A 22,675-nucleotide genomic window follows, 5' to 3' on the forward strand; every position below is an offset into this window, starting at 1 on the left:
GAGTACATCTTTTAGAGCAGAGATGAGGAACATCAGCCTCCAGGCCATATAAGGCCCATCAAATCATTTGATCTGGTGCTGCCATGGCAACTACAGGTGGGGTTCAAAATTCAAAAAAAATCTAGGTACTTTTTAGAGGCGAATTAATTAAAGGTTTGGCCAAATATAGCAGGCTGATTTTAAAATGAATACTTTTGTATTGCTCTAGAATAATGATAAATATATCCAAATGACCCTTGGCAGAAAAAAGTTCCCCCACCCCTGTTTTAGAGAAACAGCAATACTGATGAGAATCAGAAGCAGTATTTTGAGTAAAATCTTCATCTGTTGCCTCTAGAATGAAATATCTCAATTAGCCCTGGCTGCCACCTACCTCTCCAGACACATTTCATACTACTCCCCCCTCAAGTTTTCTGTTTTCCACCTTGGAAGCTGCTCCTTCAGATTATGTAGGCAGGATTAATCCAAATCTCAAATCTTCCTACCTGTATGTGACCTTGAACAAGATGCACAAGTTTAGAGAACCCACCCCAAGTGTTCACATGGCCTATTTGTTCCGGACCTGTGCTTCTGTTGGTCTGATAAGCCACAGTCAGAACATAACGTAACTTGACTGTAATATAGTGATGTCATCAGTTTCCTTATTTGTAAAATAAGGAGATTGTCCTCAATGGACTCTGAGTTCCCTGCTCCTTCTAGGTCCATAATCCTATGGTCTCCCATCTCTAAGCCTTCATAGAGGCTGTGCCTCAGACCTGAAATGTACTATTTTCCTTAGAAGTGAATATTTGTATCTCTGGTTTCTTTAAGATTCATTCAATCATTAGGGGGGCAGCTTGGTGGTGCAGTGCATAGAGCACTGGCCCTGGAATTGGGAGGACCTGAGTTCAAATCCAACCTCAGACACTTTTAATACTTAGGTGCGTGATGTACAGAGTAGACAGAAAGTCGGAAAGACTTTGGCAGTTAGGAAAATCAGAAAAGGCCTTGTTCAGAGGGTGGGATTTGAGTTGAGTCTTGAAGGAAGTCAGGGAAATGCAGAGGCAGAGGGGAGGAGAGAGGGCAGGGAGGGGGCTCAGCAAGGGTAAAGGTGTGAAGAAAGAAGTTGGGGGGGTTCTTCAGCAAGGATGAGCCAGTAGGCTAGCTGGCTCATGGAGTAAGTGGAGCGGATGAAAATGAAAGAAGACTGGAAAGGCAAGAAGGAGTCAGGTTATAAAAGATGTTGAGATACTAAAAATAAGAGTTTATATTTGATCCCGGAAAATGGTAAGAAACACTATTTATTTGGTAGGGGAAAGTGAGTGGTCAGTATCTCCAGGTTGGAACAGTCACTTGGACAGCTGAGCAGAGAAAAGTTTAGAATAGGAGGAAACAGAAACCCAAGTGGGGAGGAGTGAAGAAGAGAAGACATGTATGGGAGATGATATAACTCTGGAAAGGAAAAGATTTGGCAACAGCCTAGATAAGTGGGGAACTGAAGATGACATGTAAACCTGGGTAATTAGAAAGGGTAATGCCTCTGACAGTAAGAGAGAAATTTGGAAGAGGGCAGTGTTGGGGCAAAAGGGATTGTTTTTTATTTTGGATATGTGGAGTTGAATTGCCTATTAAGACATTTATTTTGAGATATCCAGAGGGCAATTTGTGATGTGGGACTGTAACATTGGACAGAGATTAAAACTAGATAAATAGGTCTTGGATAGAGATGATCCAATGCAGAGGCAGAGGGGAGGAGAGAAGGCAGGCATAGCAGGGAGGGGGCAGTGATGTGAAGAAGGGAAATGGAGAGTCTTGTGCAAGGATGAGCTAGTAGGCTAGCATAGAGATAATCATTGAATCCTTAGGAGCTGATGAGATTACCAAGGAAGGTAGGATAAAGCCAGAGGAGGAAAAGGCCCAGGATAGGACATCAGGGCAACATCCACAGTTTGTAGTCGTGACATGGATAAAGATCCAGTAAAGGAAACTGAGGAGCAGTCTGTAATAGGATAATCAGAAGAGATTGCTGTCATGAAAACTCAGAGAGGAGAGTATCAAGGAAGATAAGATGAACAGATGAACAAAGGTTTCAGAGAAATCACACAGGATAAGTAGATTGAAAAAGGCCATTCTGCATCTATTAGCAACTGAGACAGTACCTGTCAGTCACAGAAACGGTTCAACAGCTTAAGGTAAATGAATGCAATGGAATGTTCCAGTACTATAAGAAATGTTGAGGAAAATAGTTTCAGAGAAACCCAGGAAGAATTGTATCAGCTGACATAGTGCTTGAGCAGAACCAGATGAACAATTTGTAGAATAACAGCAATATTATAAAAATAATCAACTTTGAAAGATTTAGTAGCTGTAGTTCAAATGACCAACCACAACTACAAAGGACTCATGAAGCATCCTGCCTGTCTCCTGATAGAGATGGATTTAGAGTGTACATTGAATCCTATTGTCTTCACTTTCTTTTTTCTTTTGTTTCGAACATGACTAATATGGAAATTTTTTTGTAACTTATTTGTATTGGGTTTTGTTTTTCTTCCCTTTTCAAGGAATAGGGAATTTGAATAAAATTGAATTAAAATAAAAAATAATTTTTAAAAATTTTCAAAGAATAGGCCATTGGATTTGGCAATTAAGTATTAGTAGCCCAGGAAAAAGCAGTTTCATTTAAATGATGATCAGAAGCAAGATGGCACAGGGTTTAGAACTGAGTGATGGAGGAAGTGGAGGCACCAGTATAGGGGGCTTTTTTTATCCAAGACTTTTGTTTTTGAAGGGAAAGAGAAGTAGAGGATGATGGCTAGCAGGAATGGCCATGACCAAGTGAGAGATTTTTAAAGTTGGGGGGCATGGACACATGGACACATTTACAGACAGCTGGGAAGAATCATGTACTTAAGGAGAGATTGTAAATAAGAAAGGTGGGAGAGAGAGGGAACAGTGTGCTGGATAAGCAGGGGATCAAAGTGTTTGTAGAAGGGTTGGCCTTGGCTAGGAGAAGGATGACCTCTTATCAGGGACCTGAGTGAAGGAAGAGATAATGGGGGAAGGTGTCTGAATGATGTGAGAAGTGGGAGGAGAGGAAAAGAGGAGCTTATGGCAAAAGTATTCATTCATTCTCTCTCTCTCTCTTTCATCAAGTATGAACCAAAATCCACAATGTGAGGGTGGGGTGGTCCAGAGCAAATGAGGTTTGAAAGAGCCTCTGGGATATCAAATTGATTAGAGAACAGAAGAATGATTGCAGTTACAGGGAAGGTCAAGATGAGGCTAGATACAAATTCATCATCCAGTTGCACCTTTTCCTCCAGTTCCATTTAATACTACATGAATAGGAGCAAAAAAAGACTAGAACACGGGTGTTGGGAATAGTCTCACTTTGGAGCTTGGAATGGTGGAACCCCTGGGTATTGTGATCCTTTAGAGGAAGGATCTAGAAGGGACACTCCAGAATTACTCTAAACTCTTTTCTCCTGAACAAGGATAACTTATTTTCCTATATTCTTGATCCAGTGAAACCATACCTTCTCAGTTACTGAGACACATAACCGTAGACTAGTCTTTCTTAATTATCTTTCTCACTTATCCTGCAGATCCAGTCAACTAATAATTCTTGTCATTCTACCTCAGTAATCTCTCTTAGATCTGACTCCTCCTTGATACTCCACTCCCACTGCTCTTTTCACCTAGACCAGCTATCTTCAAAGTGGGAACTGGGCCCCCCTCAGAGGTCATAGCAAAACTCAACAAGGTATGTGGAAGATGGGTCAGATACCAGCCTCCCTACAGGAACCAAGTTGAGACTTGTCTCTACCACAGCCATATCTTTCCTGCCTCCCATTATCATCATACACTCCTCCACTTAAACCAACCACCCGCCAGGGTTGTGCAAACTCAAACCAACCACCCGCCAGGGTTGTGCAAACTCCAAACCTACCCATTTCTGCACTACCCCTTGGCCTTTAAGGGTCGGTATCATCTGATCTGGATTCAGGCACAAACATCAGTGTCATTCCCTCCCAGAATAACTACCCTTTGTCCCTCTGTCATCTTGTAGCTTTAGCAGCTTAGTGACTAGTGAGCTCTGAGCTCAAGCTCTCCTCTTCTCCCACCTAACTCCCGTTAATCATTGGGTATAGGACAAAGTAAACTACATCTGTGGATGAGACAGAAATGGAACATGGTTAACTTTGCAGAAGTCATTGCATTATCCTTCCCCTCAAATTCACCTCTCTTCTAAACTCCTAGATTTCTGTCGAGGATTCTTTTGGTCTCTCAGGTTCATCCTCTCCTTGCTGATGAACTCTTGTCACTTACCTCATGTATTCAAACAGTTGCAAGATCTTATTTATGTCTCCACAGCATCTCTCCTTTTTGCCCACTTTCCTAGTTCACACCCTCTTTTCCTCTTGCCTGGATCAGTGAAATGTCCTCTTAATTGATCTGACTGCCTTCAATCTCTTCTCCCATTGTATTATCCTCCCACTCAAAGTCCATGGCTCTCCCAGGACTCTCCCTCCTTGCTGCCTTTAAGTCCCAGCCAAAACCCTATAGTCTACAGAAACCTTCCCTCCTTAATGACCTTGCCTTTGCTCTTGATTATTTCCAATTAATCTTGTATCATGGTAGTTTTTGTGTTGTCTCTTCCATTAGACTGAGCTCCTAGAGGGCAGAGACTGTCTTATTTTTCTTTATAGCTCCAGGGCTTAGAGCATTGGAGCATAGTACATTGTGTATGGTGATGATTACATACAGTAGCACTGTTCCTGTTGAAAAGATGTTATGCCCTATGGTTTGATTGTTGCGTTGCAGTTTTTGATTGAAAAGTTGACCCCTACTTGTTACATTGCTCAAATTAACTGAATGGTCAGTTACTATTAAACTTATTTTTGTTTTTGTTTTTAGGTTTTTGCAAGGCAAATGGGGTTAAGTGGCTTGTTCTAGGCCACACAGCTAGGTAATTGTTAAGTGTCTGAGGCTGGATTTGAACTCAGGTACTCCTGACTCCAAGACCAGTGCTCTATCCACTGCACCACCTAGCTGCCCCACTATTAAACTTATTTGTAAGTCCATTATTCCCCAAGACAAAGTTTTTTTTTAAATAACGAAGCATTGCTCTCACTAAAAGTTATTAGCAATACTTTTGTTGAACAAAAAAGGTTTTTTGCATCATTCATTTTAAAAATACTGTTTCTCATCTAACTCCTTTTACAATTTCTATTTGTTTAGTTTTGTAATGTATACAATATATTATCTCAGATGAAAATAAGTCTTTGATCTCATCAATTTAGGAGTTACCTCTATTGATTCAGATTTTTTTTTTTCAAGGCAATGGGGTTAATTGGCTTGCCCAAGGCCACACAGCTAGGTAATTATTAAGTGTCTGAGGTTGGATTTGAACCCAGGTACTCCTGACTTCAAGGCCTGTGCACTATTCACTGCGCCACCTAGCCGCCCCCTACATGTGACTCTTGAAAGTTTTCCCTGGGAGGTCAGTTTTGTTTCTTTGGGCAGTGCTAAGGTGATTGTCCATCTGTCATCCAGGTGACCAGGCCATCTTTTCCTGTTACCAAATTTCTCGATTTCACTCTTCATTCTTGGTTCTTCCTTGGTGCTCCTCTGCTTGCTGTTTTCTCTGACTCCCTTCCTCCAGCACAGTCATGCCCTTGCTTCATGAGATGTCTGGGGCAGTCTCAACCACTTTGGGCAGCTGTGGCAAGAAGGGCTAGACTAGATAAAGCAATGACCTGTGCCAACAGCAGGTCAGACCCACAGTCTCTGAGAGGCAGGGACTCTTTATTTTCCCCATTTAACAGATGATGAAACAAGGCAGACAGATATTCAGTGACTGACCCGGAGTTATACAGCAAGAAAACATCTGAAGTTGGATTTGAACTTAGGTCTTCCCGACTCCAGGCCCAGTGCTCCAGACCCTTGAGCCATTGCTGTCTCTGGGAGTGCCTCTGAGGAGGCTTCCTTTGGTCTGGGAAGTCACTAGGATGGTGAATAGAATCACAGGAAAATTAGCAGATATATTCTTTCCAGGAATAGTAGTGTCAATTTGATGTCTGTTTCCAGAGTGATAGGTAGAGAACAGTGTGAGGTAAGGCAGGAGGATGACTGGGAGAGAGCCTCTGGGGGATACCCACACTAGGTCAAGCTTCACCTACTGGAGCATAGGCCCTGCCAGCTTCAAACTTCCCTGCCAGGTCAAACTTCCCTGCCCAGCATTACAAGCCCTCTAGTCCAACTAGAATTCTTCTGTCTCTGTTTTCTCCTCCTTTGGTGTCATTACTTATACGCTTCCTAATGTCGGAAATGTCTTCTTTTTCTGTCCACATTCTCCTGAGGTGTCTCATCTACATTGTTCCAACTATTGAGGCTGTGATTTTTCAGGATTTATTAGGCTTTTAGTATATTCAAGACAGCCTGGCATGTGGACCATGAGCTGGCCTCAGAACCAGAAATGAATGACTGAAAAAAATTTAGAATTCAACCCTTACTGTGTTAAACTCTGGGGATACAAATACAAAAGTGAGGTAGACCCTACCAAAGAGGGAGGAAGATCTGAGTTCTATCCTACCTCTGACACATTGAACAAGTGATTGAACCTTTCTGTGCCCTAGGCAACTCTCTAAGGCTTTAAGTTTGCAGAATCTTTGCTACAGTGCAGCAGTCAGCATTGGCAGAAGGAATTTCATCAGTGGGAGTTTTCTGTATTAATGAAATCACTGATTCTGTCCCCCCCCAAAAAAACTCCAAAAACCCCCTCTAGGGTAGAAGAGAAACAAAGACAAAAAATATTTAGCTTTGTTCTTTTCTCTTGAGCACCTTCCTTCCCTTTACTATGTGTGGAATAATTTTCTGGTCCTTCAGCCAGCATGTTCAAAACTAAACTCATCATCTGTCTCAAGCTGACAACTTATATTTTTGCCTTTCCTTCTCTCCTTCTTAGCCACCCTACAAATGTTCAGTCATCCTTTTCAACCTTTCCTCCTTACAGCAAATACCTAAGTAATTACCAAGTCTTGTTCTACTTCGCAATATCTCTCAATTCTTTTTCACTTCCTATCACCCATGATCACCATCTAACCTCCTGATCTCTTGCCTCAAGTCTCTCCCACCTGTCTGACCCTTAACAGTTGACAAAAGCAGCAACAATAATGGTTCCAGCTGCACAGCCCCCCAGATTATCCTGATTTTATATTCCACAGTTTTTGGTGGAACCAACTCTCTGTACCATATGGATACAGAGTTTCTCCCAAGGACTCCTTTTAAGAAAGCAAGATACTATGAATGCCTAAAGGTGAGCCCAGTAATTTATGTTTTTAGAGGTGGACCTTGAACTCAGGTTTGCTTAATTCAGTCCCTTTAGGAAGGCAGAGTTAGATTTTTTTTTGGTTTTTTTTTGTTTTTTTTTTTCAAGGCAATGGGGGTTAAGTGGCTTGCCCAAGGCCAACAGCTAGGTAATAATTTAAAGTGTCTGAGGTCAGATTTGAGCTCAGGTACTCCTGACTCTAGGGCTAGTGCTCTATCCATTGTGCCACCTAGCCACCTCTCAGAGCTAGATTTTTAAAAATACTTCCCCACCTCTCACAATCCCTGAAAGATGTAGAGACTAATAAGATCTCCTTGTGCTTTCTGTTTATTGATTGCAAACAAACTCCTGCTATACAAGCTTGGTACAAGGTCTCTCATCCACTTATATGAAGATAATTCAGAATTCCTCTGAAGATGTGACAATGGAAATAACTCTGGTGGTCAGGTTTGGCAATGAAAGCTTGTCTTCTGGGAGGCTTAGGTTATGAATGTCACATGCTGCAATAGGACTGAAGCTGATTGAATGATCAAACTAAGTCCAACAGCAGTATAGTGAATCCTCTGGGGTTCAGTGCTTCCTAGCTGCTTAAATGGTATGAAAACTTCAAAAATGGGTCAGACTAAAGGTTCTATTCTGGTTAGCAGTGGCATTGATTCTGCAGTGGCCAGTGCACTTTCAGCTTAGTGTGAAATAGGAAGATCAGTCTCTAAAAAAAATAAAACCCTGATCAATGACCCCCTGATAATAACCATCAAGCAAGGCAAAAACTAGGGAGAGATTTGCCCTTCAGAGTATTCCCAGTGGACAATGATATCTTCCAGGTACTCCTGTTTGTGGATGACATTGTAGTGTTTGCATCCAGTAACAAGACATTGCAGAACCAAGGAGTCTGAAGAGATATAGAGTTAAAGTGATTGTGTGCCAGAAATAGAAAATGGGCATGTGGCAAGAGATTGGGGTGATGGAAATGAGACCATTGGAACCCTAGACTTGGAAAGAAAATAAGGAAGGCCCCAGTTCCAAACTTTAGGATTTGGATGTCTAGCTCTAAGTGGGTGGAGGTGGGTGGGCTGTGATCTTTATCACTGTAGTGACCTTCTGAATGAATAAGGTCACTGATCCATGTGAAGATCTGAGCTTCCTGGGAGCCTTGTCTTTCAGTAGCAGTGAGGGCTGTAGTCATTCCTGACCCTTGGACCTAAACTGGGTTGGAAGAACAGTTTTGGGATTATTTTTGGACCAAACTCTGTGGATTGCTGCCTGCTTTGTTAGCTGATTTCTTCCCCACCCCACCACAGCCTAACTTGATTGCCCTCTTCTTTGATTTGTGCTTTTTGCAGTGGAACACTTTCTCTCTCTCTCTCTCTCCCCTCTCTCTCTCACACACTAATGCCTCATTTGATTCTTTGTTTTTCTTTTTGTTGGTTTGGTTTGGTGGCAGTTGGAGTTAAGTGAGTTTTGCAGGGTTATACCAGGGAGTGAGTGTCTGAGGCTGGATTTGAACTCAGGTCATCCTGGCTCCTGCTTGGGTCATCTAGCTACCCCTTCATTTGATTCCCCCACAGAATAACCGAAAGAGTGAAAAAAAGTATCAAGGAAAAATGTATGGAGAACTTACTCTCCCCTCCTCTGAGAGGGACTTGGATGGAGACCCCTGGAGAATAAGGAGGAGAGTCTTAAAACTTCCAAAGTTCATTCCCCTCAGGGCTTGTTTTGGGGTATGGTGAGGGTCCCACTTGTGCTGTGTAAAGTGATAGGAAGTCGAACTTGGAGTGAGAAAGACCTTAGGAACCCCTGAGTCAGAATTGAGTCTGACCCAGAATCTCCAACCCAGCATCTCATGCCACGTTGAGACCCATCTGCTAGAAATGTTAGATCCCTCTGCTTCCATCTGATACTTCTCTTCTGCCTTCTTGTCCATTGAGCCTTCCAGATTATCTAAGATAGTTTTCATGTCGTGGTCCCACATTGCTTCTTCAAGCTGGGCACCCCTGGTTCCTTGAGACCCTTCTGGTGTGGTCCAGTCTTCAGCCCCCTCTTGATCCCAGTGTAGGTGCAGCAGAGGATATACTCTAATGGTATCTCCAGAGCAGAAAGACCACTATGTGGATTCTCTGTCCCTACCCCCCCATAGCTCCTTTCAGTTTCTTTGTGTGTGTGTGTGTGTGCGCGCGCGCGCGCGCGTGTACGCATGTGTTCTAATGCTGTGACAGTAGGGTCTGCCTTTTACCCTTATTTTTGTCCTCAGAAAGTAGTTAGCACATGACCCCCTTAATACTTGTTTATTGACTGACATGGTGATACTCCCTCAGATATCCCAACTTCCCAGTTTCCCAATCTACTCCCATTTTCATCACTTCCCACTCAGCTACACCTCAGGGTTGTCATTCCCTTGATCCTACCACCACACCCAAGTAGTCCACTTCCATATTCAGAGACCCTGGCCTGCCTTTGCCTGAGATCTTATCATGAACTTTGATTCCACCACTTTTCTCTGTGCCTCGGGACTCCTACCCTTGTTTTTTTGTCTTCATTGTTAACTTCCACCCCTCCCACCCCTCCACTCTTTTCCACTGTGCCTACACAAGATACATTCTCCTGCCTTCCCTTAGAGACAGCAAAGTATTATAATGATGAGAGTACAGGACTTGGAGCTAGAAAGATCTGGGTTCAAATGCTTACTAGTTGTGTGATCCTGGACAGGGCATTTAACTTCTTTAAGCCCTGGTTTCCTCATCTATAAAATGGGAATAATAACACAGTATTTAGATCCTAGGGTTATTGTAAAGATCAAATGGGATAACTTGTATAAATCCTTGGTAAATCTTGATAATAATATAAATGCTTGTTATTGTTATTATCAAAATTGTTATTATTCCATATCTTGACCCCTTGGTTAGCCAGCTCAACTCTATACTGTCTTTCTCTCCTCTCAGATCTCTTGTCCCCCTTATCCTTTTATCAGTCCTACCTTACCAAGCTCCAGTGCTGGACTATTCCCAACACCCACCTCCTTTGTTCCTATTTATGTGTTACTAAATGGAGCTGGAGGAAATGATGTAACTGATGACTGGATTCACTACAAATTTGTTATCTAATCTCTTCTGGGCCCTTCATCTAACTAGGCAATCACTCCTCTCTAACCAGTTTGATAACCCACTCCCCACAGAAGTTTTTCCAAACCTCATTTCCTCTGGATGTCCCAAGGTACCAGCTTCTTTCACCCTCACCAGATGGAGACCTTGATTTATACTTGAATAAAGAGAAAGACAGACAGAGAGCAAGTGATTTTGCCATGAGCTGCCTCTCTTATCTCACATCTGTAGACACCTTCCCCCCTTTATCTCTTCTTTCACTCTGGTCCCTGATAAGAGGTGGTCTCTCTCCTTACCAAGGTCAACTCCTCTACCAACACTTTGATCCCCTTGCCTCTCCAGCAGACTGTCTGTCCCCTTTCTCCCTCTCCCCTTTCTTATTTGCAATCTCTCCTTAAGTACAGGCTCCTTCCCAGTTGTCTACAAATGTGTCCATATCCTCCCATCCTTAAAAATTCCTTGCTTAGACCTGCCATTCCTGCTAGTTATTATCCTCTACTTCTTTCCCTGGCTCTCAGTTCTAAACCCCATGCCATCTTGCTTCTGACCTTATTCAAATGAAGCTGCTTGCTCTTGGGTTACCAGTCTCTCACACTTCTTGACTACTCTTCAGCATTTGACTGCATTCTCCTCTTTCCCCTTGATACTCTTTCCTCTCTGAGTTTTCATGACCCCACTCTCCTGGTTCTCTTCCAATCTGTCTGACCTCTCCTTTAAGTTTCTTTCTCTTTTTTTGTTTTGTTTTTTAATATTTTATTAGTTTTCCAATTATATACAGTAGGGGCAGCTAGGTGGTGCAGTGGATAGAGCACTGGCCCTGGAGTCAGGAGGACCTGAGTTCAAATCCAGCCTCAGACACTTAATAACTACCTAGCTGTGTGACCTTGGGCAAGTCACTTAACCTCATTGCCTTGCAAAAAAAACTAAAAAAAAACCCAGTTATATACAGTAGTAGTTTCTACCTGTCATTAAATTTTACAATTTTTCCCCTACCCTCCCTTCTCTCCCTCATTCCCCCAAAGAAGGCAATCTGATAATCTTTACATTGTTTCCATGCTATACATTTATACATTGATTAAAATTGAATGTGTTGAGAGAGAAATCATATCCTTGAGAAGAAAATTAAGTATTAGAGATAGCAAAATTATGTTGTACATAAGACACTTTTTTTTTAATTGAAGGTAATAGACTCTGGTCTTTTTTTAAACTCCAGTTTTCACAATATTGCATTGCTGGTTGAGCAAGTCCATTAAGGTTGATCATCTCCCCCGTGTTGCTGTTAGGGTGTGCAGTGATCTTCTGGTTCTGGACATCTCGCTCAACATCAGTTTCAACCATTTAAGTTTCCTCTGCTGGATCTTCGTCCATGCAGTAAGACAAAGTAGATAAGACTGCAGGACTTGTAATTAGGAAGTTGTAGGTTTAAATCCAGCCTCAGATACCCTCAGATATCGACCTGAACTAGTCTCTTAACCTCTCTCAGCCCCAATTTCCTCATCTACAAAATGAAGATAATAATAGCATTTACCTTACAAGGTTATTGAAAAGAACAAATGAGACACATTTGTTCAATGCTTTATAAACCTTAAAGCTCTGTATAAATGCTAACTATTACTTTTATTGTTTAGATTATACCTACCAATCCCACCGAGCGTATGTCTTCAGCCCTCTTCTTTTTTGCCTCTATCCTACTGAACCTGGTAATTTCATTAGCTTCCATGACTTCAATTGTTCTTACTATATAGATGATTCCAAGGTCTATATAACTAGTTCTAACCTCTCTCCTATGCACTAGGCTCATATCACCAACTGCTCTTTGGATATCTCAAAATGGATGTCCTTTAGCCAACTCAGATTCAGCATGTCCAGAATAAAACATTCCCTTTGCCCCAAGCCTTACTCCAATCTTCTCACTTATTTTCAAAGGAATCTCCTCCTTCCAGTCACCTAGGCCTACAATCTCTGTGTCCTCTTCAGCTCCCTACAAATCCAACCTGTTGCTTTGCAAATCCTTGTCCTTTTTAAGTCTGTAATATCTCTCATATGTCTCCTTTTTTCCACTCACAAAACCAACACCCTTGAGAGGCCCTCATCACTTCTCATTTGGATTAGTGAAACAGCCTCCTAATTGGCCTCCCTGCTTCACTCCAATCCATCCAGCCTTCACCTCCACACAGGTCTGACCATTTCAGGACTTTCCTTTCTGCCCCCTTTTCTCCCTTCTCAGTCTTCTGACTCTTGACCACATATTCTTTTCTCCAGCCTCACTCTCCAACTGGACACTCGGTTTTCTGGCTCCATGCTTTGCCCTGCTCTCTATGTATCTGGAAGACTTGTCCTCCTTGCCTCTGACTCTGCTTAAACCCTGCCTCCTGCCCAAGGCATTTTCTGGTCTCCCAGCTGCCAGGACCTTCTCCACTGGTTACCTGTTATCTACATGTATCCTAAGTGTACTAGTTATTTTCAAATTGTTTCCCACATTAGAATATGAGATCCTCAAGGGCAACGGTTATTTTGTCCTTTTTTTTGACTCCTAGCTCTGTCCTTAGTGTGAGATGCATAATAAGCGTTTTTTATAAATCCTCTTGACCCATCCAGATTTCCTAAACAATACTGAGAGTCCAGTTGAGGTTAGCTATGGAAAGTGGACTTGTAGTGGACACAATTAATATGATTGTTATGCCTAAGAAAAGAGAACATGGCCAATTAGGCCTGTTCCTTTGGGTCAGTCATTGACAGAAAAAACTCTGGAAGGTTAAGGAATTGAAGGACTCTGGGCTGGTTTCAGAGTCTGGCTGACTGGGATCTGGGCTGAATTGCCTATTAAGAAGGAAGGATTGAGAGAGATTATGATGAACAAGTTCATTAGGTTTGAGAAAGTATTTTTCTTTTTTTAGCTTTTTGCAAGGCAATGGGGTTAAGTGGCTTGCCCAAGGCCACACAGCTAGGTAATTATTAAGTATCTGAGGCCGGATTTGAACTCAGGTACTCCTGACTCCAGGGCCAGTGCTCTATCTACTGTGCCACCTAGCTGTCCCCGAAGGAAGTATTTTTGGTCCACATGTATTCTTCAGCTTGCCTTTTTTATTTTTGCAAACACCAGGTCTGCCCTCATCTGACAAAGATTTTTTATTTTTTACCATTGAGGATATTCCAAAGACTATGCCACAAGATAGGACAGCAATATCCTACACATTTTAAGTGATATTCAGCATGGTTGGAGTGATTAGCCTCCCAGAGTCATGACTTAGATTTAAGAACCATCATTAACCAATATTTTACATTATTATTCTCCTCTCCATTCCACCATTAAAATTTAAGTCTAGACTCTTCCTTTTTCTTGCCCAGGTTATTTTAGTGGTGTTAAATTAGCATTCTTCCCTGAAGTCTTGCCCCTGTGAGCCCTCTCATGATACTATGCTGGATTCAAACGTAGCTCCAGACATATCACTTCCCTGTCCAAAAATCAGTGGACCCTCCAATTGTCTGCACAGTTTAGTCCAGAGTCCTCATCCTAGACCATCCACGAGCTGACTTTCTCTTTCATAAAACCTTCAATTATCCCCTAAGTGACCGTGCTTTTGTGCTGTTCCTGTCCCTGAAATTGCTTTTCCTCAGTCCTAAATGTCCTCAAGCTGAAATCCTAACAGTAATGTTCAAAGGCCTGGCTCAAATTCCAGCTCTTCCATGAATGCTTCCTTGAGCCTTCTCTCTTTTCCTGCACTCCTTCCACCTTTATTTGTACTTAGACCAATGTCATTTGCTTTGTACTTGTCTACATGCCATCTCACCTGCAAACTGTAAGTTCTGTAAGACTGGGGAATGTTGTCTTCCCTTGATCTCTTGTAAGGCCGAGCGCAGGAGTGCAATCCTATGTAAGTAACCAGGGAATTTTAAATGGGTAGAAAATGTAAACAAGGACATAGGAACCCAGGGAGAACATAGTCTGTCAGTCCTCCAGGATGGAGAACACCTCCATGGTTCTAGCAGAGAAACCTGGCTGTCCCCTCCTCCTAGCTCAGGTTCCTCCCCTTGGGATTTCTTTTTGACCTTAGTGACCTCTGAACCTTCCTTCTCTCCCATTTTATCTTCATTTCAGGTCTCTATAACTTGGGCAAAGAGTCCCTCCTGGAGCAGCTGGGTCTGGAGTTCCAGACCTGGGTCGTGCTGAGTCCTCAGCAGTTGGAGGTAGTCCAGCTGATGGAGCTCGCAGACGTGTTCACTGTTGAGGAGGGAGCTGGCCGCATCCATGCTGTGAAGCGTGCTGAGGTTTGCTGGGGTGCCATGCTGCGGTGGAATCGCATTCACCCGACGATTGCCATCCTACCCACCAGCCGGAGAATCTGCATCTCCCACCCTGCTATTCATGTGGTTCCTTATTCTGATCACTCCTCCTTCTCCGAGTTGTGTGACTTTGTGGCTGCCTTGAAGCCCTGCCGGGTAGTGCCCATTGTCCAGGGAGGACCTTATCAGGATTATTTTCAGGACTGTCTGAGTCCCCAGCTACTCCTCGAGCCCCAGGTGCCTCTGTCTGTGCAGCAATACATGGGGACTTCTTGGAACCACCCAAAAGGATGGGGCCAGGCCTTGCTCCTAGAGAGAGGACCCAAGAGGCCAAAGACCCAGGGGATTGTCTTTGAGTCACCTGAGAGAGAATCAGACCCACCTCAAACTTTGAGAAACCACAAGAGACCTAAGAGGTCTCTGGATCCAGAATTAAACCTTTTCCCCCAGTGTAGAGATAGTCAGAAGCAGCCCAGCCTCCCTGTGACATGGGCTGAGGAACAGCTGCCTGGGCATTTAGAAAACAGTGAGGATGAAAGGGACTGGCCACAGCCCTTCTCATCAGACGAGGCCGGGCAGACTGTGCAGGCTGACTGGGAAGGGGACCGGAGGCCTGCCGGAGACCTGGGGGGGAAGAGAAGCTGGGGACCTCAACGTGTTTGTTGGAGAGAAGATAGTGGGCCCCAAACCAGCCCCAGCAAAGCCTTGAGGGTGCCCACAGCCGAGCCCTGGATTATGGCACTAGAATACCTCCTAACACCCCTGAGCTTCCTCCAAATGGGGTATTCCTCCAGGGACTTTGACTACCATGTAGAAAACTATCTGAGGAGTATGGGTGGGGGGACTCATTTGGAGTTTTTCTCCAAATGAGAAACAGATACTTTTTGTTTACTTTGGTCTCTGGTATCCCATAGTGAAGCCTCTGGTGGCCAAGGCAATGACAAGACCTGATTCCCCCATCTCCCTGCTCTACTGACCCAGGCTGCTGTGGGTCTATTAGTATGGGAGCATGTTCTATTGAAAAATACATGTTTTCTGCAAGTTTTATTTGTTATATAGTGTTTTAGGTTCATTTATAGGGAGAAACTAACATAAACTGCAACTATAATTGATCCCTTGTAAAATTCATATTTTGGCCCAAATTTGTCACAAAATATTCAGGCCTGGTACCAATGGAAAACATTTTTTTCCAGCACCAAAAGAGTTAAAGCAGCAGCCTGGCTCAGGATGGGTCTCAGTCAAGAGATGCCCAGGGCTCCTCTCCCCCCCTTCCCCCATTGCCCTCATTTTGCTTTTGGGCCATGAGCATCAGTGTCAGCTCCAAAGAGATCTAGCATGATTGGGTGGGGTGGGAGGTGTGGTACCAGGGCCCACCCTGACAGTCACTTACATACTGTGACTTCAGTCAACTTTCCATCTTGGGGCCTCTGGGAAGGAACAGGAAATGGGGAGAGTCCAGGAACCAACTTGATGGGAATTCCACCCCTTCCTCCTTCTCATGCGATTTGATGATTTGATCAGGCATAGTGCTAACCCATCTCCTGGAACTCAGCCAGCTGTAAGGTTATAGTCCCCTACCATCATTAATACTTGCACTCAGCTAGCCATTGGGATTGGGGGTGTGGTGTAGAAATGTGCCTCCCTTTGAGGGCTGCCCAGTTCTGCTGAAGCCCCTGGCCATTTGGCAGGGACATGTTGCAAGAGACCAAATGTCCTGCCAGATGTTCCTCTAGTTTGCATAGCTGGGATGTTTGCTGCCCCCCCCCCCCAACCTCTTGGGTTGAGCAAGGAGGCCAGGCACACAGCCTGTTTGTTTTAGTTTCCAAGGAAGAAACCATGGAGCCAGCTGGCGGGATGTGAGTGGGGTGTGCAGTACTGCCCCAGACTTCTGCTCACACCTTGACTGAATGCCAGACCAACCAACTTGCTGGGCAGAATAAACCTAACAGGGCGGGGTAGTGCTGTTGCCAAGGTACAGAGCTGGGCAATCTCAGTACATGGGGGGGGCTCCTGGAGGAGTTGTAGCGCCTGCTCCATACAGCACAGAAGAAACTTTGTCACTCTTTCCTAGAGGAATATGTAATGAGCTTAGAATTCATGATAGTTATACCTCATATTTATAATATTATACTTCTTCAGTGCCTAGAGCCTTTTGATACTGTGGTCCTTACTCTTGAAGTTCCCAGTCTAATTGTGAAGATTAGACATGGAAAATAACTAAATGGCAGTAAGTGCAAATGTATATAAAGACAGCTAATTGTATAAACCTCAGAGGGATGGGTGGAATGTTCTCCTAAATGAAACAAATATTTATTGAAGGCCCATGTGGCCACATCTTGTCTGATTCTCAAGGCACCCTAAGTTGCTGTTGCACTGGTGGAATTCAAGGTGGCTGGGATGATAAGGATGTACCTTCTATATAGGACTCGGGAAAGGAGACTTATCTCCTGGCACTGCAGGGTTGTGGTTGAGTTTTGTTTTTTTAAGTATTTGATAATTTGAAAACACATACAAATTTTGCTGGTACATTTTATGATTGCCTCACAATCATTTTTAGGTATTCTCCCAGCTCACATGCTCCTTTGCTACAAAGGAAAAAAATAAAATAAAAGGCACTAACACTGGATCTGACAGGTATACAAAATTTTGGACCATTTGTTTCCTTCTTCTCTGAAAAGAAGCATACAGCTATTCAGCATTTGGGTTCACTTTAATTTTTTATTTTTTTGCTTTTGCCTCTGTATTGATTATTCAGATTTCACTTAAAATGTACCAGTTGATACAAGTACCAGTGTCATGTTGATTCATGTGATGTCATACCAGATAGGAAGAAAGAATAAGAATGATGATTTAGGAGATTTTTCATTGTTCTTTTTCAATGATGGGACAAAAAAGCTTCAGACTCCAGAATCACAGTACCTCCCCTGAAAAAAATTCCCCACCATACCACTCTTGGCAGCTTGTCATTTCCAGTCTGGGTTGGAGAATTTCCACAGAGTGAGTACCTATCACCTGTGGAGACAGACATTCCACCCTTGGGTAACTTTAATGGTTATCAAGTTTATCCTGATCTCATGTCTAAATTTTCTTTTCTTTTTTTCAACTATGAACCATTGCTCTTGATTCTTGGAGCCATACAGAACTAATCGACCTTTCTGCAGTATAGCCATTCAAAAAAAAACATTAATCAAGTCCCACCTAAGGCTTCAGACTTACTTCAGTTTCAGAGTACCTCCATACTCTTCCCCCACCAGAGTCACTTCCACAGATGCTTCTTTATTCTTCCCAAAGTTCTTTATCACGTATACCTCTTTCCAGGATTCTTTAAAAAAAAATTTCTGTTGCCTAGCTGTATAACCTTGGGTAAGCCACTTAACGCCATTGCCTTATGCAAAACAAACAAAAAAGCCTAAAACATTCTGATTGTTATTTTTATTTTTTCAATTACATACATAGTGTCCAGCTTTTTTGGTAAACTTTTGAGTTCGACATTTTTCTACCTCCCTTCTTTCCCCTCTCCCCATGACAAGCAATATGATAGCTTATACATGTATAATCATGTTACACATATTTCCATATTAGTCATGTTGTGAAAGAATCAGAACAAAAGGGAAGAAAAAACAAGAGAAAAAAATAAGCTTTAAAAACTGAAAATAGTGTGCTTTGCTTTGTAATTAGACTCCATATTTTTTCCTCTGGATGTGGATGACATTGTCCATAGCAGGTCTCAAGATTGTTCTTGATTGCTGAACTGCTCACGAGTAGCTAAATCCATCATAGTTCATCATCACACAATATTGCTGTTTAATCATTCTCACTTCACTCAGCTTCAGTTCATGAAAGTCTTTTTAGGTCTAGGCAGGATTCTTAACCTTAACCCACTCTTTTGGGAGTCTGTTGAATCCTATAGATGGACTTTTTCTAGAAAAGTGTTCTTGAATGTATACATAAATACATAAGATTACAAAGGAAACCAATTATGCTGAAGTGTATCAAAATGTTAAAATCAAATTCAAAGACAGTTTTATATGTTTTATGTCATTAGACTTTAACTTCTTGAGATAATTGAAAATACTTTATGATACAAAATTAGATTTGATAAATCAGTTTGCTAAGTACCTGCTAGGTGTAACAATAGCTAACATTTATATTAAGCATCAAGATTTACAAAGTACCTTGCATAACCCAGTAACTGAGGTAGGTACCATTTTACAGGTAAAGAACTGAGAAGAGGTTAAGTGACATGTCTGGGGAGTAAGCATCAGAAACAATTTGAACTTGGGTCTTGCTGACTTCAGTCACAGTTCTCTATTAGCTCCTTCACTATGTAAAGACTCAGAATACAACAGCAACATCTTTATATTCAGTAGTACATGATGCATCATGTGCAAAGCAAATTTCTTTTTTGAGACCTGAGGGGAAAGCAGGCGTAATTTCATGGAAGAGGTGAGACTTGCTAAGTGACCAAGAAACATGAAAAAATGTTTATAAATCACTAACAGGAAAGAAAAAAGAACACCATGGTTTCACTGCAGCCAACTAAGAGGCAAAGATGATTAAAGAAATAGTCAATTTGGAGATGGACCCACTTAATAGATTCATGTGGACCTGTGAATTTGTCTAACCAATCTAAAAAAGAAGAGTCACTCGAGATGCTTCTTGATTGGGGAATGGTTAAACAAATTTAGTAAATAAATGCACCACAAATGGGAACTGTTAAATGCAAATATAATGCTGAAAGGGGAGGGGACTGAACTAAGGCAGGAAACATCTGCATTTGATTCAAGGTTTTGTTCCCCTTGAGTTCTCTCAATGGGGAGAGGGGATATAGTATTGAAAGTCTGGAAAACAGCTTGGAGACAGAGGAGACATGACTGATCTGGGCTCCCTTAAGCAGAAGGGAGATGGCAGGAACAGAGGGTCCTACTGATGTGTGAATTCCAGGATAAAGAGGTTTCTGGGGCATGTTAGATGTTGCCCTGCAGCCTGGAGAGAAATGAGGAATGAAAGTATAACACCCCCTGATAGTACTCCCCAAACCTGTTCTTGCAGTCTTGGTTTGGGGTTAGAGAGGGGTGGTTGCTAACATATTCTTCAAATGTTTAAGTACAAAGCCTGAGGGCTAGGCTTATAGTATTGGCCTTCACTGCCTCTAACTATCTTGATCCTTATGATCAATTTACCTAGCACAGACAAGTTTTTAGAAAAGGTTTTTACTAAGGTGGAACAAAATGTACAAAAAGCAAAAAAAAAAAGATTTTTGATGAATACACAAGAATTTACTGGAGAGAGTATCCTTTAATAAATGCAATAAGGGTGAGGCACATATGAAAAGAAAGAGGTACTTCCCAACTTCTTGCCCAATAAGTCCTTTTCTCACTCTGGAATATTCCCAGGAAGTGGGAAGGGAGGAGGTTCCCAGGATCTGTCTTTCTGGAATCCAGAGCCCACATCATGAGAAGTCATTCTCCCCAAAGCCTTTCCTTCTCCAGTGACTTGTTCTCTGTGACCAGCTCTTCTTTGACTATTGTTGCTTTGATTACTGCTGCAGCTGGCAATGGTCAGTTTTGGATGTCCCAGAATCCCAAGATCCTTGACTGGGCATAGCTTCTTCAGGGTTGATGCTCATCCACCTGTCTGGGGAAATAAATATTAAAAAGACAAGACAGGATGGCAGAGACCTGGAGTTGCAAGTCATCCATCTGCCTCTCAGGGAAGTAGATTGAAGTAGCTCTACCCCTTCAAATTGAAGAGGCAAAGAGAGATGGGCCGAAGGAGGAGCCCTCGAGGAAGTATGCTAAGAACAGCTAAAGTTCCTGAGTCATCAGTTCTTTGTGTTCCATAGCCAATTGGAAAGCTTTGTCATGGAGAAAAGAGGGGGAACAAGCATCAAGTTCCAGGAAAAATTTACCCTCATCACTGAATGGGCACTGCCTCAGTCAAACTGAGACTTGTCAAAGGCCTTAGCTTAAGAAGGCCAAGGTCTCCCACCACATCCAGGGCCATCCCCACCTGCCTGATCCATCTCTGACCACTGGACCCAGACAACTCCAGAGGGAAAGTGAGGGTGGGGATTTAGCACAACACCCCTCACTCAAATCCAACTCACTTGCTTGACATGGCCTCACTTCCCTGATGTCACGGTCTTTGAGAATGAAGGACTAACACAAGTATGTCCTGGGCATTGCTAAGGTCCTTACAGTTATCTCATTTGATCCTCACAACAGCTCTAGGAGATCAGTGGTTTTATCTTCATATTACATAAGGAAACTGAGGTAAATAGATGGAAGTTACTTTCCCAGTCACACTGCTAGTAAGTGTTTGAGGAGGTAATATGAACTTGAGTTTTCAAGACTCCAGGCTTAGTGCTTTATCCACTGAACCACTAAGCTATTCAGTCATGGATGACTAGAAACAGGCAAACTTTCCACATGGTTCATTGGACTGGAACTAGGCAAGAAATAACTACATATATTTTAAGGACTGGTGAGAGGGGACTAGGTTTCTCCAAGGAAAGTCCATCCATATTACAAAATGAATATTAAATTGTGTCCTTTGACCCAGGGATCCTAAATTTAGGGCACATACCACCAAGATAGTGACAGAAAGTCTTATCTATAACAAAACACAACAGCCTTCTATAGTAGCAACAAACAGGAAACAAGAGTGGGTGTTTGTTGATTGGGGAGTGTCTGAACCAATTGTGGTATATGAAAAAATCAGATGAAAGGATCCAGAATAAAAAAAAAATAATGTATAAGATTTCAAAAATTAAATGACTTTAAAAAACACTGAAAAACCACTAAACTCAGGTTAATAGCACTGAAAATCTTGTTTCCCAAGAATAAATAAATGTATATAACCCTCCTCTCAATAGAGATGTGGGGGATAATAGACGGGGAATGCTGCACAGGCTGGAAGTTATGATTGGTCAGTTGAGTTGGTTTTGCTAAACTTTTATTTTTTTACAGGGAGGGTTTAATGGTGGTAGGTGTTTAAAAAAAGGCATCCAAAAAAACTATATACTCTTAAAAAAAGAAAGAAAACAAACAGCCAATATAGGAGCAGCAGGAGAAAGGTCATGTCACAGAAGTCATGGGAGAACAGTATCCAGGAGGGAAGAATCAACATGGTCAAAATGAGATTAAATGAGATGAAGCAGTTAGTAGCTAATTAATTAATCAACAAGCATTTTACTGTGGCTTCTTTGTATGAAGTACCATGAGAAAAACTGAGGAAATAAAGGAAAAAGGCAAACAAACCAACCAAAAACCCTCAAAAAAAGGTTTCCTCTAAATAGGAAGGCAACTATATTTTAGGCAACTTTCAAGACCAAGCTTTAAAAACCATATACTAATCTGCATGAAAGATGGCATTTCCTTACCAGGCATTCTGCATATCAGTCAGTCAAGATCAATAGATAGTTGTTTAGGGTCAGCTGTTTTTTTTTTCCACTGACTCTTGCAGAGCACTGGCTCCTGGTGCCATGACTCAGGGTAAACAGTAAGTAGGGAGAGGACCCCTCAGCCCTGAAAGAGCACTCTGGTTTGAAACTTGTGCTCCACGCTCACCCCCCAACCCCCTAAGCTGCCCTCCTAGAACAATCCACCTTCACACTGGTCTTCCTACCCTATGCCCTGGGCCTCTAAAACTGGGAAAGGCAAGACTTAAAGAGAAAGATCAAATATCCCTAAAACTACCTTCTGACACAACCCCTCTGTTTCTCTGCAGGTAGGTCATGAAAAAGAGAGTAGATTTTTCCCAGACACTAGTACCTAGATGGTACCCTCTCCCTAGGTATTAAGAGAGAAATAAGAGGAGAAATAACAGCACTAATCTAACTCTTTAAAGTTTGCAAAGCTCTTTACAAACGTTATCTCATTTGATCATCATGATAAACATGAGATTTAAGTGCTATTTGAGAGATGAGAAAATTGGGAGAGGCAGAAGTGAAGTGAACTCAGGGGTCACACAGCTATCCAGG

The 22,675-nt window shown here is 42.4% G+C and overlaps 1 protein-coding gene across 1 annotated transcript in view; it reads left to right on the forward strand.

The window, feature by feature from the left end:
* Nucleotides 1-21,449, forward strand: part of DCLRE1B (DNA cross-link repair 1B) — a 23,658-nt gene extending 2,209 nt beyond the window's left edge. The window contains exon 4 of the mRNA XM_074188477.1: nucleotides 14,507-21,449. Within this exon, the coding sequence (XP_074044578.1) occupies nucleotides 14,507-15,561 (1,055 nt within the window). The 3' untranslated portion in view covers nucleotides 15,562-21,449. The remainder of the gene's footprint in view (nucleotides 1-14,506) is intronic.
* The last annotated feature ends 1,226 nt before the right edge of the window (nucleotides 21,450-22,675 follow it).

Source organism: Macrotis lagotis, chromosome 5 (genome assembly GCF_037893015.1).
Source record: "Macrotis lagotis isolate mMagLag1 chromosome 5, bilby.v1.9.chrom.fasta, whole genome shotgun sequence".
Classification (NCBI taxonomy): domain Eukaryota; kingdom Metazoa; phylum Chordata; class Mammalia; order Peramelemorphia; family Peramelidae; genus Macrotis; species Macrotis lagotis.